General features: G+C 59.8%; 1 protein-coding gene across 1 annotated transcript in view; it reads left to right on the plus strand.

The window, feature by feature from the left end:
- Positions 1-11,364, plus strand: part of LOC140453924 (otoancorin-like) — a 36,358-nt gene extending 24,994 nt beyond the window's left edge. Inside the window, exons 10-13 of the mRNA XM_072548777.1 lie at positions 6,174-6,267; positions 7,686-7,857; positions 9,163-9,347; positions 11,197-11,364. Of these exons, the coding sequence (XP_072404878.1) occupies positions 6,174-6,267; positions 7,686-7,857; positions 9,163-9,347; positions 11,197-11,364 (619 nt within the window). The remainder of the gene's footprint in view (positions 1-6,173; positions 6,268-7,685; positions 7,858-9,162; positions 9,348-11,196) is intronic.
- Positions 11,365-12,180: the final 816 nt, after the last annotated feature.

The raw sequence follows: 12,180 nt of genomic DNA on the forward strand, positions 1-12,180 counted from the left end.
CTCAGTTGGGGAAGTGTGATGGGGGAGGGAGCTGGGGGGGTGGGGGAAGGTGTTTGGGTCTCGGTTGGGGAAGTGTGATGGGGGAGGGAGCTGGGGGGGTGGGGGAAGGTGTTTGGGTCTCGGTTGGGGAAGTGTGATGGGGGAGGGAGCTGGGGGGGTGGGGGAAGGTGTTTGGGTCTCGGTTGGGGAAGTGTGATGGGGGGAGGGAGCTGGGGGGGTGGGGGAAGGTGCTTGGGTCTCCGTTGGGGAAGTGTGACGGGGGGAGGGAGCTGGGGGGGTGGGGGGAGGTGTTTGGGTCTCAGTTGGGGAAGTGTGTTGGGGGGAGGGAGCTGGGGGGGTGGGGGAAGGTGTTTGGGTCTCGGTTGGGGAAGTGTGATGGGGGGAGGGAGCTGGGGGGTGGGGGGAGGTGTTTGGGTCTCAGTTGGGGAAGTGTGATGGGGGGGAGGGAGCTGGGGGGGTGGGGGAAGGTGCTTGGGTCTCAGTTGGGGAAGTGTGATGGGGGGAGGGAGCTGGGGGGGGTGGGGGAAGGTGTTTGGGTCTCAGTTGGGGAAGTGTGATGGGGGGAGGGAGCTGGGGGGGTGGGGGAAGGTGTTTGGGTCTCAGTTGGGGAAGTGTGATGGGGGAGGGAGCTGGGGGGGTGGGGGAAGGTGCTTGGGTCTCAGTTGGGGAAGTGTGATGGGGGAGGGAGCTGGGGGGGGTGGGGGAAGGTGTTTGGGTCTCAGTTGGGGAAGTGTGATGGGGGGAGGGAGCTGGGGGAGTGGGGGAAGGTGTTTGGGTCTCAGTTGGGGAAGTGTGATGGGGGAGGGAGCTGGGGGGGTGGGGGAAGGTGCTTGGGTCTCAGTTGGGGAAGTGTGATGGGGGGTGGGAGCTGGGGGGGGTGGGGGAAGGTGCTTGGGTCTCAGTTGGGGAAGTGTGACGGGGGAGGGAGCTGGGGGGGTGGGGGAAGGTGCTTGGGTCTCAGTTGGGGAAGTGTGATGGGGGTTGGGAGCTGGGGGGGGTGGGGGAAGGTGTTTGGGTCTCAGTTGGGGAAGTGTGATGGGGGGGTGGGAGCTGGGAGCTGGGGGGGTGGGGGGAGGTGTTTGGGTCTCAGTTGGGGAAGTGTGATGGGGGGTGGGAGCTGGGGGGGTGGGGGAAGGTGCTTGGGTCTCGGTTGGGGAAGTGTGATGGGGGGAGGGAGATGGGGGGTGGGGGGAGTTGTTTGGGTCTCAGTTGGGGAAGTGTGATGGGGGGAGGGAGCTGGGGGGGGTGGGGGGAAGGTGCTTGGGTCTCAGTTGGGGAAGTGTGATGGGGGGAGGGAGATGGGGGGTGGGGGGAGTTGTTTGGGTCTCAGTTGGGGAAGTGTGATGGGGGGAGGGAGCTGGGGGGGGTGGGGGGAAGGTGCTTGGGTCTCAGTTGGGGAAGTGTGATGGGGGAGGGAGCTGGGGGGGTGGGGGGAGGTGTTTGGGTCTCAGTTGGGTAAGTGTGATGGGGGAGGGAGCTGGGGGGGTGGGGGAAGGTGCTTGGGTCTCGGTTGGGGAAGTGTGACGGGGGGAGGGAGCTGGGGGGGGTGGGGGAAGGTGCTTGGGTCTCAGTTGGGGAAGTGTGACGGGGGAGGGAGCTGGGGGGGTGGGGGGAGGTGTTTGGGTCTCAGTTGGGGAAGTGTGATGGGGGAGGGAGCTGGGGGGGTGGGGGAAGGTGTTTGGGTCTCAGTTGGGGAAGTGTGACGGGGGGAGGGAGCTGGGGGGGGGGGAGGTGTTTGGGTCTCAGTTGGGGAAGTGTGACGGGGGGAGGGAGCTGGGGGGGTGGGGGAAGGTGCTTGGGTCTCAGTTGGGGAAGTGTGACGGGGGGGTGGGAGCTGGGGGGGTGGGGGAAGGTGTTTGGGTCTCAGTTGGGGAAGTGTGATGGGGGGAGGGAGCTGGGGGGTGGGGGGAGGTGTTTGGGTCTCAGTTGGGGAAGTGTGACGGGGGGGTGTGAGCTGGGGGGGTGGGGGAAGGTGTTTGGGTCTCAGTTGGGGAAGTGTGATGGGGGGGAGGGAGCTGGGGGGGTGGGGGAAGGTGTTTGGGTCTCAGTTGGGGAAGTGTGTTGGGGGGAGGGAGCTGGGGGGGTGGGGGAAGGTGTTTGGGTCTCGGTTGGGGAAGTGTGATGGGGGAGGGAGCTGGGGGGGGTGGGGGAAGGTGCTTGGGTCTCAGTTGGGGAAGTGTGATGGGGGGGAGGGAGCTGGGGGGGTGGGGGAAGGTGTTTGGGTCTCGGTTGGGGAAGTGTGATGGGGGGGAGGGAGCTGGGGGGGTGGGGGGAGGTGTTTGGGTCTCAGTTGGGGAAGTGTGATGGGGGGGTGGGAGCTGGGGGGGGTGGGGGAAGGTGTTTGGGTCTCGGTTGGGGAAGTGTGATGGGGGAGGGAGCTGGGGGGTGGGGGAAGGTGCTTGGGTCTCAGTTGGGGAAGTGTGACGGGGGGGTGGGAGCTGGGGGGGGTGGGGGAAGGTGCTTGGGTCTCAGTTGGGGAAGTGTGATGGGGGGAGGGAGCTGGGTGGGAGGGGGAAGGTGCTTGGGTCTCGGTTGGGGATGTGTGACGGGGGGAGGGAGCTGGGGGGTGGGGGAAGGTGTTTGGGTCTCAGTTGGGGAAGTGTGATGGGGGGAGGGAGCTGGGGGGGGGTGGGGGAAGGTGTTTGGGTCTCAGTTGGGGAAGTGTGATGGGGGGAGGGAGCTGGGGGGGGGTGGGGGGAGGTGTTTGGGTCTCGGTTGGGGAAGTGTGATGGGGGAGGGAGCTGGGGGGTGGGGGAAGGTGCTTGGGTCTCGGTTGGGGAAGTGTGATGGGGGAGGGAGCTGGGGGGGTGGGGGAAGGTGTTTGGGTCTCGGTTGGGGAAGTGTGATGGGAGAGGGAGCTGGGGGGGGGTGGGGGAAGGTGCTTGGGTCTCGGTTGGGGAAGTGTGATGGGGGGAGGGAGCTGGGGCGTGGGGGAAGGTGCTTGGGTCTCGGTTGGGGAAGTGTGACGGGGGGAGGGAGCTGGGGGGGGGGAGGTGGGGGGGGGTAGGGTGAGTGCTGGAGTTGCTTGAGAGTCCTTCCCAAGTGGGGGGGGGGCACTACTTTTCATCATTTATATAAATAATTTGGATGCAGGGATTAGAGGTATGAGATTAGATTAGATTCCCAACAGTGTGGAAATATGCCCTTTGGCCCAACACGTTTCACACCGACCCTCCGAAGCACAACCCACCCAGACCCATTCCCCGACATTTTACCACTTCATCTAACACTACAGACAATTTCCCACGGCCGACCCACCCTAACCTGCACATCCCTGGGCACTATGGGACAATTTCCCACGGCCAATCCACCCTAACCTGCACATCCCTGGGCACTATGGGACAATTTCCCACGGCCGACCCACCCTAACCTGCACATCCCTGGGCACTATGGGACAATTTCCCACGGCCAATCCACCCTAACCTGCACATCCCTGGGCACTATGGGACAATTTCCCACGGCCGACCCACCCTAACCTGCACATCCCTGGGCACTATGGGACAATTTCCCATGGCCGACCCACCCTAACCTGCACATCCCTGGGCACTATGGGACAATTTCCCATGGCCGACCCACCCTAACCTGCACATCCCTGGACACGATGGGACAATTTCCCACGGCCGACCCACCCTAACCTGCACATCCCTGGGCACTATGGGACAATTTCCCATGGCCAATCCACCCTAACCTGCACATCCCTGGACACTATGGGACAATTTCCCATGACCAATCCACCCTAACCTGCACATCCCTGGGCACTATGGGACAATTTCCCATGGCCGACCCACCCTAACCTGCACATCCCTGGACACTATGGGACAATTTCCCATGGCCGTCCCACCCTAACCTGCACATCCCTGGACACTATGGGACAATTTCCCACGGCCAATCCACCCTAACCTGCACATCCCTGGGCACTATGGGACAATTTCCCATGGCCAATCCACCCTAACCTGTACATCCCTGGGCACTATGGGACAATTTCCCATGGCCAATCCACCCTAACCTGCATATCCCGGGACACTATCGGACAATTTCCCACGGCCAACCCACCCTAACCTGCACATCCCTGGGCACTATGGGACAATTTCCCATGACCAATCCACCCTAACCTGCACATCCCTGGGCACTTAGGGACAATTTCCCATGACCAATCCACCCTAATCTGCACATCCCTGGGCACTATGGGACAATTTCCCATGGCCAATCCCACCCTAACCTGCACATCCCTGGGCACTATGGGACAATTTCCCACGGCCGATCCACCCTAACCTGCACATCCCTGGACACTATGGGACAATTTCCCATGGCCAACCCACCCTAACCTGCACATCCCTGGGCACTATGGGACAATTTCCCACGGCCAATCCACCCTAACCTGCACATCCCTGGGCACTATGGGACAATTTCCCACGGCCAACCCACCCTAACCTGCACATCCCTGGGCACTATGGGACAATTTCCCATGGCCAATCCACCCTAACCTGCACATCCCTGGGCACTATGGGACAATTTCCCACGGCCAATCCACCCTAACCTGCACATCCCTGGGCACTATGGGACAATTTCCCATGGCCAATCCACCCTGACCTGCACATCTTTGGACTGTGGGAGGAAACCGGAGCACCAGAGGGAACCCACGCAGACACAGGGAGAATGTGCAAACTCCACACAGACAGTCCCCCGAGTGGGGACTCGAACCTGGGTCTCTGGCGCTGTGAGGCAGCCGTGCTAACCACTGAGACACCGTGTATTTAGTCAGTTTGCAGATGACCCCAAAATTGGAGGTGTAGTGGACAGCGAAGAGGGTTACCTCAGATTACAACAGGATCTGGACCAGACGGGCCAATGGGCTGAGAAGTGGCAGATGGAGTTTAATTCAGATAAATGTGAGGTGCTTCATTTTGGGAAAGCAAATCTTAGCAGGACTTATACACTTAATGGTAAGGTCCGAGGGAGTGTTGCTGAACAAAGAGACCTTGGAGTGCAGGTTCATAGCTCCTTGAAAGTGGAGTCGCGGGTAGATAGGATAGTGAAGAAGGTGTTTGGTATGCTTTCCTTTATTGGTCAGAGTATTGAGTACAGGGGTTGGGAGGTCATGTTGCGGCTGTACAGGACATTGGTTAGGCCACTGTTGGAATATTGCGTGCAATTCTGGTCTTCCTATCGGAAAGATGTTGTGAAACTTGAAAAGGTTCAGAAAAGATTGACAAGGACGTTGCCAGGGTTGGAGGGTTTGAGCTACAGGGAGAGGCTGAACAGGCTGGGGCTGTTTTCCCTGGAGCGTCGGAGGCTGAGGGGTGACCTTATAGAGGTTTATAAAATCATGAGGGGCATGGATAGGATAAATAGACAGGGTCTTTTCCCTGGGGTCGGGGAGTCCAGAACTAGAGGGGCATAGGTTTAGGGTGAGAGGGGAAAGATATAAAAGAGACCCAAGGGGCAACTTTTTCACCCAGAGGGTGGTACGTGTATGGAATGAGCTGCCAGAGGATGTGGTGGAGGCTGGTACAATTACAACATTTAAGGGGCATCTGGATGGGTATATGAATAGGAAGGGTTTGGAGGGATATGGGCCGGGTGCTGGCAGGTGGGGACGAGATTGGGTTGGGATATCTGGGTCAGCATGGATGGGTTAGACCGAAGGGTCTGTTTCCGTGCTGTACGTCTCTATGACTCTCTCTCTGTCTGTCTGTATCTGTTTCTGTCTGTGTCTCTCTCTGTCTGTCTCTCTCACTCTCTCTCACACTCTCTGTCTGTCTCTCTCTCTCTCTCCATGTGTGTGTCTCTCTCTCTCTCTCTTTGTCTGTCTCTGTCTCTCTCTCTCTGCCTCTCTCACTCTGTCTCTGTCTGTCACTGTGTGTGTGTGTGTGTTGGGGAGGGGTGTGCTGACCTGTGACAAAGGGCAGGGGGTGATAGTGGGGGAGTTGACAGTTCAGTCCGGTTGGAGTGGGGCACTGCCTCCAAGGGGCTCATTAGGCCTTTCCCAGATGGGGAGGGGGGGGGTTTGACTCCCCCTTCGAGGCCTAGAGACTGAGGGTCTTCAGCCTGAGGGGAAGGCCATGCCCTGACCCCGGGGGGCAGGCCGACTGGCACGAGGGGCCGAATGTCCACGTGGCGTGTCTGAGGATCTCGCTGGGATCTAATGGCTCCTTGGCACCTCCCCCCCTCAGGAACGCCTCGATGTGGACGATTGAGACCATCACCTCACTAGGCCCCATGATCTCCTTCCTGGACGGAGACACCCTGCAGCAGCTTCCGAACACGGTGAGTCCAAAACAGACCCTCTCTCGCTCTACTGGGATCTTGCTGTGCGCGGGGAAGGGGGGGGGTGACCATCTGTTCCCTGGGGGGGGGGACTCCAAAGTGCAGAACCGCGCCCTCCTCCCCGCGTGGCTGAGGTGCGTAGGTTGGCCGGGTTTTGGGTCAGGGCTGAATGGCGTGAGGGGGGTGGGGGCATTTCACATTTGGCACAAGCTGCCCCACCCCCCCCAGACAGTGGCCACATGTCGTGGTATTGTGGGCACGTCCAATGTCACCTCAGTGAGTACCGTCAATTGATGGTCAACAAACTTCAAGATATCTGGCTCAATTCTGAGTCCAAAAATCCACTGCCCGAGGCACTCTCGGACGTAACAAACAGGGATAGGGGCTGAAACAGTTCCTGGGAGGCCCCAGGGAGTGAGATGTGGAGCAGAGGGACCCAGGGGTGCAGGGACATAATTCTTTGAAGTTTGTGTCACGAGGGGGGGGGGTGGTTAAGAAGGTATTTAGCAAACTTGCCCTCATTATTTTGACCCTTGAGTACAGGGAGTTGGGACGTCACTTTGGGGTTGTACAGGACATTGGTGAGGCCTCGTCTGGGGCACTGTGTCCAGTTCTGGTCGCCCTGTTACAGGGAGGGGGTATTATTAAACTGGGCAGGGCTCAGAAGAGATTTACCAGGATGTTGCCCGAAATGGAGGGTTTGAGGGATAAGGAGAGGCTGGACAGTCTGGGACATTTCTTTCACTGGAGTGTCGGAGGTTGGGAGGCGATCTTATCGAGGCTTATAAAATCATGAGGGGCGGAGGATTAATCTCTTTTTCCCCTAGGGTGGGGGATTTCGAGACCAGGGGGGCACATTTTTAAGGCGAGCGAAGAGAGATTTAAGGAAGACGTGGGGTGGGGGGAGGGGCAAATTCTTTACCCAGAGGGTGGTTCGTGTGTGGAATGAACCTCCAGAGGGGGGATGTGGGGGAGAGTTACAACATTTAAAAGATATTTGGATAAGTACACGAAGAGGACAGGGTTTGGAGGGACATGGGTCAGGAGCAGGCCGGTGGGACTGGTCTAGTTTGGCATGTTGGACCGAAGGGTCTCTCCTCGTGCTGGACGGCTCTATGACTAGAAACGGGACCGGTTAATTTCGGAGAGCTGGTTGGCGTGGGTATGTTGGACCGAAGGGTCTCTCCTCGTGCTGGATGGATGAACAAACCTCGACAGGTTAATGCGAGTAAACTCCAAGATATCTGGCTCACTCAGACCCCCAGGTTTCGGAGGTGTGTGTGTGAAATGCGGAAGGGCAAATCACTCAGCCCACCTTGCTTGCGAAGGGGGTTAATTAGGGATGGGGGTAAATACCCCACGAGGGGGGAGATGGTGAAGGAGTGCTGGCATCTAACGTGGTGATTTATTTTTGTCAGGTCGATGTGAACCAAGCGCTTTCGCAGCTGCAGGCGTCGCAAGGGATTGTGGGTCCAGCAGCGTCACCGGAATTCCAGACGGGTTTTAATCTCACCGTGATCACCGTCACCATCTTCACCAGACTGGTGGAGCCAGCAGCAGAGGGGAACACTCAACGCAGGAGGAGGGCAGGTACCAGCACCGCCCGTACCCGCTCCCCGAGTGGAGGGGGGAGTGGAGGGGAGGGGAGGGGAGGGGGGGGGGGGGGGGCGGGAAACGGGCTGCGCAGACGTGACCCCCCCCCTCTCACGGTCGATCAGTAACCCGGGCGATGGATCCAAACCGACACACTCCCGAACCATCGGGCCAGCCAGAGTCTCCGGAGAACCTCGCACTCAGAGTCACTCATTCCCCAACCCCCTCCCTATCTCTGTCACCCCCTCCAGCCCCTACACCCCCTCCCTATCTCTGTCACCCCCCTCCAGCCCCCTACACCCCCTCCCTATCTCTGTCCCCCCCTCCAGCCCCTACCCCCCTCCCTATCTCTGTCACCCCCTCCAGCCCCTACACCCCCTCCCTATCTCTGTCACCCCCCTCCAGCCCCCTACACCCCCTCCCTATCTCTGTCACTCCCTCCAGTCCCTACACTCCCTCCCTATCTCTGTCACCCCCTCCAGCCCCTACACCCCCTCCCTATCTCTGTCACCCCCTCCAGCCCCTACACCCCCTCCCTATCTTTGTTACCCACCCAGTCCCTACACCCCCTCCCTATCTCTGTCACCCCCTCCAGCCCCTACACCCCCTCCCTATCTCTGTCACCCCCTCCAGCCCCCTATACCCCCTCCCTATCTTTGTCACCCCCCCAGTCCCTACACCCCCTCCCTATCTCCATCACCCCCCCCAGTCCCTACACCCCCTCCCTATCTCTGTCACCCCTCCAGCCCCTACACCCCCCTCCCTATCTCTGTCACCCCATCTAGCCCCCTACACCCCCTCCCTATCCCTGTCACCCCTCCAGCCCCCTACACCCCCTCCCTATCTCTGTCACCCCCTCCATCCCCCTACACCCCCTCCCTATCTCTGTCACCCCCTCCATCCCCCTACACCCCCTCCCTATCTCTGTCACCCCCTCCAGCCCCCTACACCCCCTCCCTATCTCTGTTACCCCCTCCAGCCCCCTACACCCCCCTCCCTATCTCTGTCACCCCCTCCAGCCCCTCCCTATCTCTGTCACCTTTGACCCTTTGAGATCTCCTCCATTTCCCTCACTGTGATGTTGGAGGAGGTGGGTGGGGAGGATGGGGATGGGGGGGGGTGTTTTTGGCTGTTTGGGGGTGTCCTGAGGTTCAGGAATCCCTTGCCTGAAAGTCTCTGCCCCTCCCTGTCTCCCGTGAGCGTCCCCTTGTGCAGAGGCCCTGGGTGTGGTGTCCCTCCTGTTAGCTGGTGTGCGTCGCCCAGTGAAGCTCCCTATTAACCGGTGCCTCCTGTCTGTTCCAGCGTCGTGCACGGTGACCCCGACCTCGGATGAGATCTACCAGCTGGGCCAAGGTAACAGTGAGTGGTCAGTGGAGCAGCTGTCCTGTATGAGCACCGAGACCTTCAATTACAGCGTCAGTGTCCTGGGCTCCGTCCTCGGCTTCTCATCGCAACAGCGCTCGGCTCTGATCGGCAAAGCCATCGAGGTACCTGTATTATCCGCGCACACTTCCCCACCACGAGGCAAGGGCACGCACCCCCTTCCTCTGCTCCCCCAAACCCTCGGCCTCCTGGACCCCAGAGCATCAGGACCACCGTCAGGGAGAGATATTCAAACCAGACGTTGGTGGGGGGTGAGGGGGGGGGGAGGGAAGCATCTTTTCCCGACGCACGGAGTTGGTTCCTGCCTGGAATGAGCTTCCTGAGGAAGGGGTGGGTGTGTGGGGACAGTTACAACGTTGAATTTGGACTTGGATAGGTTTCGAGGGATATGGACCAGGCGCAGGCAGGTGGGACTGGTTAGACTGAGCGGTGTTTTTGGTGTCGCATGGTCTTATAATCTCAACTCCCCTCCGTTCTCCAGCCCCCTACACCCCCTCCCTATCGCTGTCACCCCCTCCCTATCGCTGTCACCCCCTCCAGCCCCCTACACACTCTCCCTATCCCTGTCACCCCCCCCATCCCTACACCCCCTCCCTCTGTCACCCCCTCCAGCCCCTACACCCCCTCCCTATCTCTGTCACCCCCTCCAGCCCCCTACACCCCCTCCCTACCCCTGTCACCTCTTCCAGCCCCTACACCCCCCCTCCCTATACCCGTCACCCCCCTCCCTATCTCTGTCACCCCCTCCAGCCCCTACACCCCCTCCCTATCTCTGTCCCCCCCTCCAGCCCCTATATCCCCTCCCTATCTCTGTCACCCCCTCCAGCCTCTACACCCCCTCCCTATCTCTGTCACCTCCTCCAGCCCCTACACCCCCTCCCTATCTCTGTCCCCCCCTCCAGCCCCCTACACCCCCTCCCTATCTCTGTCACCCCCTCCAGCCTCTACACCCCCTCCCTATCCCTGTCACCCCCCCCAGCCCCTACACCCCCTCCCTATCTCTGTCACCCCCTCCAGCCCCTACACCCCCTCCCTATCTCTGTCACCCCCTCCAGCCCCTACACCCCCTCCCTATCCCTGTCACCCCCTCCAGCCCCCTACACCCCCCTCCCTATCTCTGTCACCCCCTCCAGCCCCCTATACCCCCTCCCTATCTCTGTTACCCCCCTCCAGCCCCCTATACCCCCTCCCTATCTCTGTCACCCCCTCCAGCCCCCTACACCCCCTCCCTATCTCTGTCACCCCCTCCAGCCCCTACACCCCCCCTACACCCCCTCCCTATCTCTGTCACCCCCTCCAGCCCCCTATACCCCCTCCCTATCTCTGTCACCCCCTCCAGCCCCTACACCCCCTCCCTATCCCTGTCACCCCCCCCCAGCCCCTACACCCCCCTCCCTATCCCTGTCACCCCCTCCAGCCCCCTACACCCCCTCCCTATCTCTGTCACCCCCCCCAGCCCCTACACCCCCTCCCTATCCCTGTCATCCCCCCCAGCCCCTACACCCCCTCCCTACCCCTGTCACCCCCTCCAGGTAGACTCGGATTGCTGGTGTCCTGGGTGGGTGGGGTGTTGAGTGAGTGAGAATGGCGGGGGGGGGGGGGGGGGTGATTTTTTCAGATCTGGCCCTCGCCTCCCTGTGGGTTCAGGGGGAAAGGTGCCCCCCCCCACCTCACATCTCGCAGAGTCAGATGGCATGCCTTCAGTCCGCCCAGGGCATCTGGCCAAAGTGAAAAACCAGTCCCACCCTCCTGCTCCTGGCCCACGTCCCTCCGACCCTTTCCTGATAACGTGTGTATCCAAAGTGTCTGTTAACGTTGTGACCGTCCCCATAGCTGCCCCTTCCTCAGGAAGGTCAGTCCACACGCGATCCTTTGAGCAATGTTGGGCCTCGAACCGTCAACGCGAAGAGATTTGAGTTCGAGGTGTGGTGATGATTCATCTGTTTGCTGTAGGCCTGGGGAGCACCATCTACCTTTTCCCAGAGTGAAATTGCCAGCCTACAATACCTCCTCAGCGCCCTGCCTGTGACTGACTTAAAGTCGATGGATCTGAGCTCCCTCGATAACCTGGACAGCATTGCACATTGTCCTTCCTGGACCCAAGACCAGGTAATGCCGTAAGAGTCCCTCAGAGAGTATGGCTAGTACCCTTAGAGGCTAACCCTAAGCTTCGAAAAATGCTTGAATCATCCAGACTGGGCTGCCCAAAGCAAACCGTGTTTGATTGGAATTGATTTATTCGCGTCCCACGTTACAGCGAAACGCGTGGTTTTGCGCGCGGGTTCAAAACAGGTCCTGCCAGGCCGAGTGCGTCAGGGGAGCGAGGAACGTAACGTTACAGATGCAGAGAAGGTGCAGTTAAGAGACCAGACGCAGCGTTAGGATTTAAAATTTGACAGAGGTAAAAGCAATGACTGGCAGATGCTGGAAACCAGATTCCGGATTCGTGGTGCTGGAAGAGCACAGCAGTTCAGGCAACATCCGAGGAGCAGCGAAATCGACGTTTCGGGCAAAAGCCCTTCATCAGGAATAAAGGCAGTGAGCCTGAAGCGTGGAGAGATAAGCTAGAGGAGGGTGGGGGTGGGAGAGAGTAGCATAGAGTACAATGGGTGAGTGGGGGAGGGGATGAAGGTGACAGGTCAGGGAGGAGAGGGTGGAGTGGATAGGTGGAAAAGGAGATAGGCAGGTCGGACAAGTCCAGACAAGTCACGGGGACAGTAACTGAGCTGGAAGTTTGAAACTAGGATGAGGTGGGGGAAGGGGAAATGAGGAAGCTGTTGAAGTCCACATTGATGCCCTGGGGTTGAAGTGTTCCGAGGCGGAAGATGAGGCGTTCTTCCTCCAGGCGTCTGGTGGTGAGGGAGCGGCGGTGAAGGAGGCCCAGGACCTCCATGTCCTCGGCAGAGTGGGAGGGGGAGTTGAAATGTTGGGCCACGG

The sequence above is a fragment of the Chiloscyllium punctatum genome, chromosome 28, assembly GCF_047496795.1.
Source record: "Chiloscyllium punctatum isolate Juve2018m chromosome 28, sChiPun1.3, whole genome shotgun sequence".
Classification (NCBI taxonomy): domain Eukaryota; kingdom Metazoa; phylum Chordata; class Chondrichthyes; order Orectolobiformes; family Hemiscylliidae; genus Chiloscyllium; species Chiloscyllium punctatum.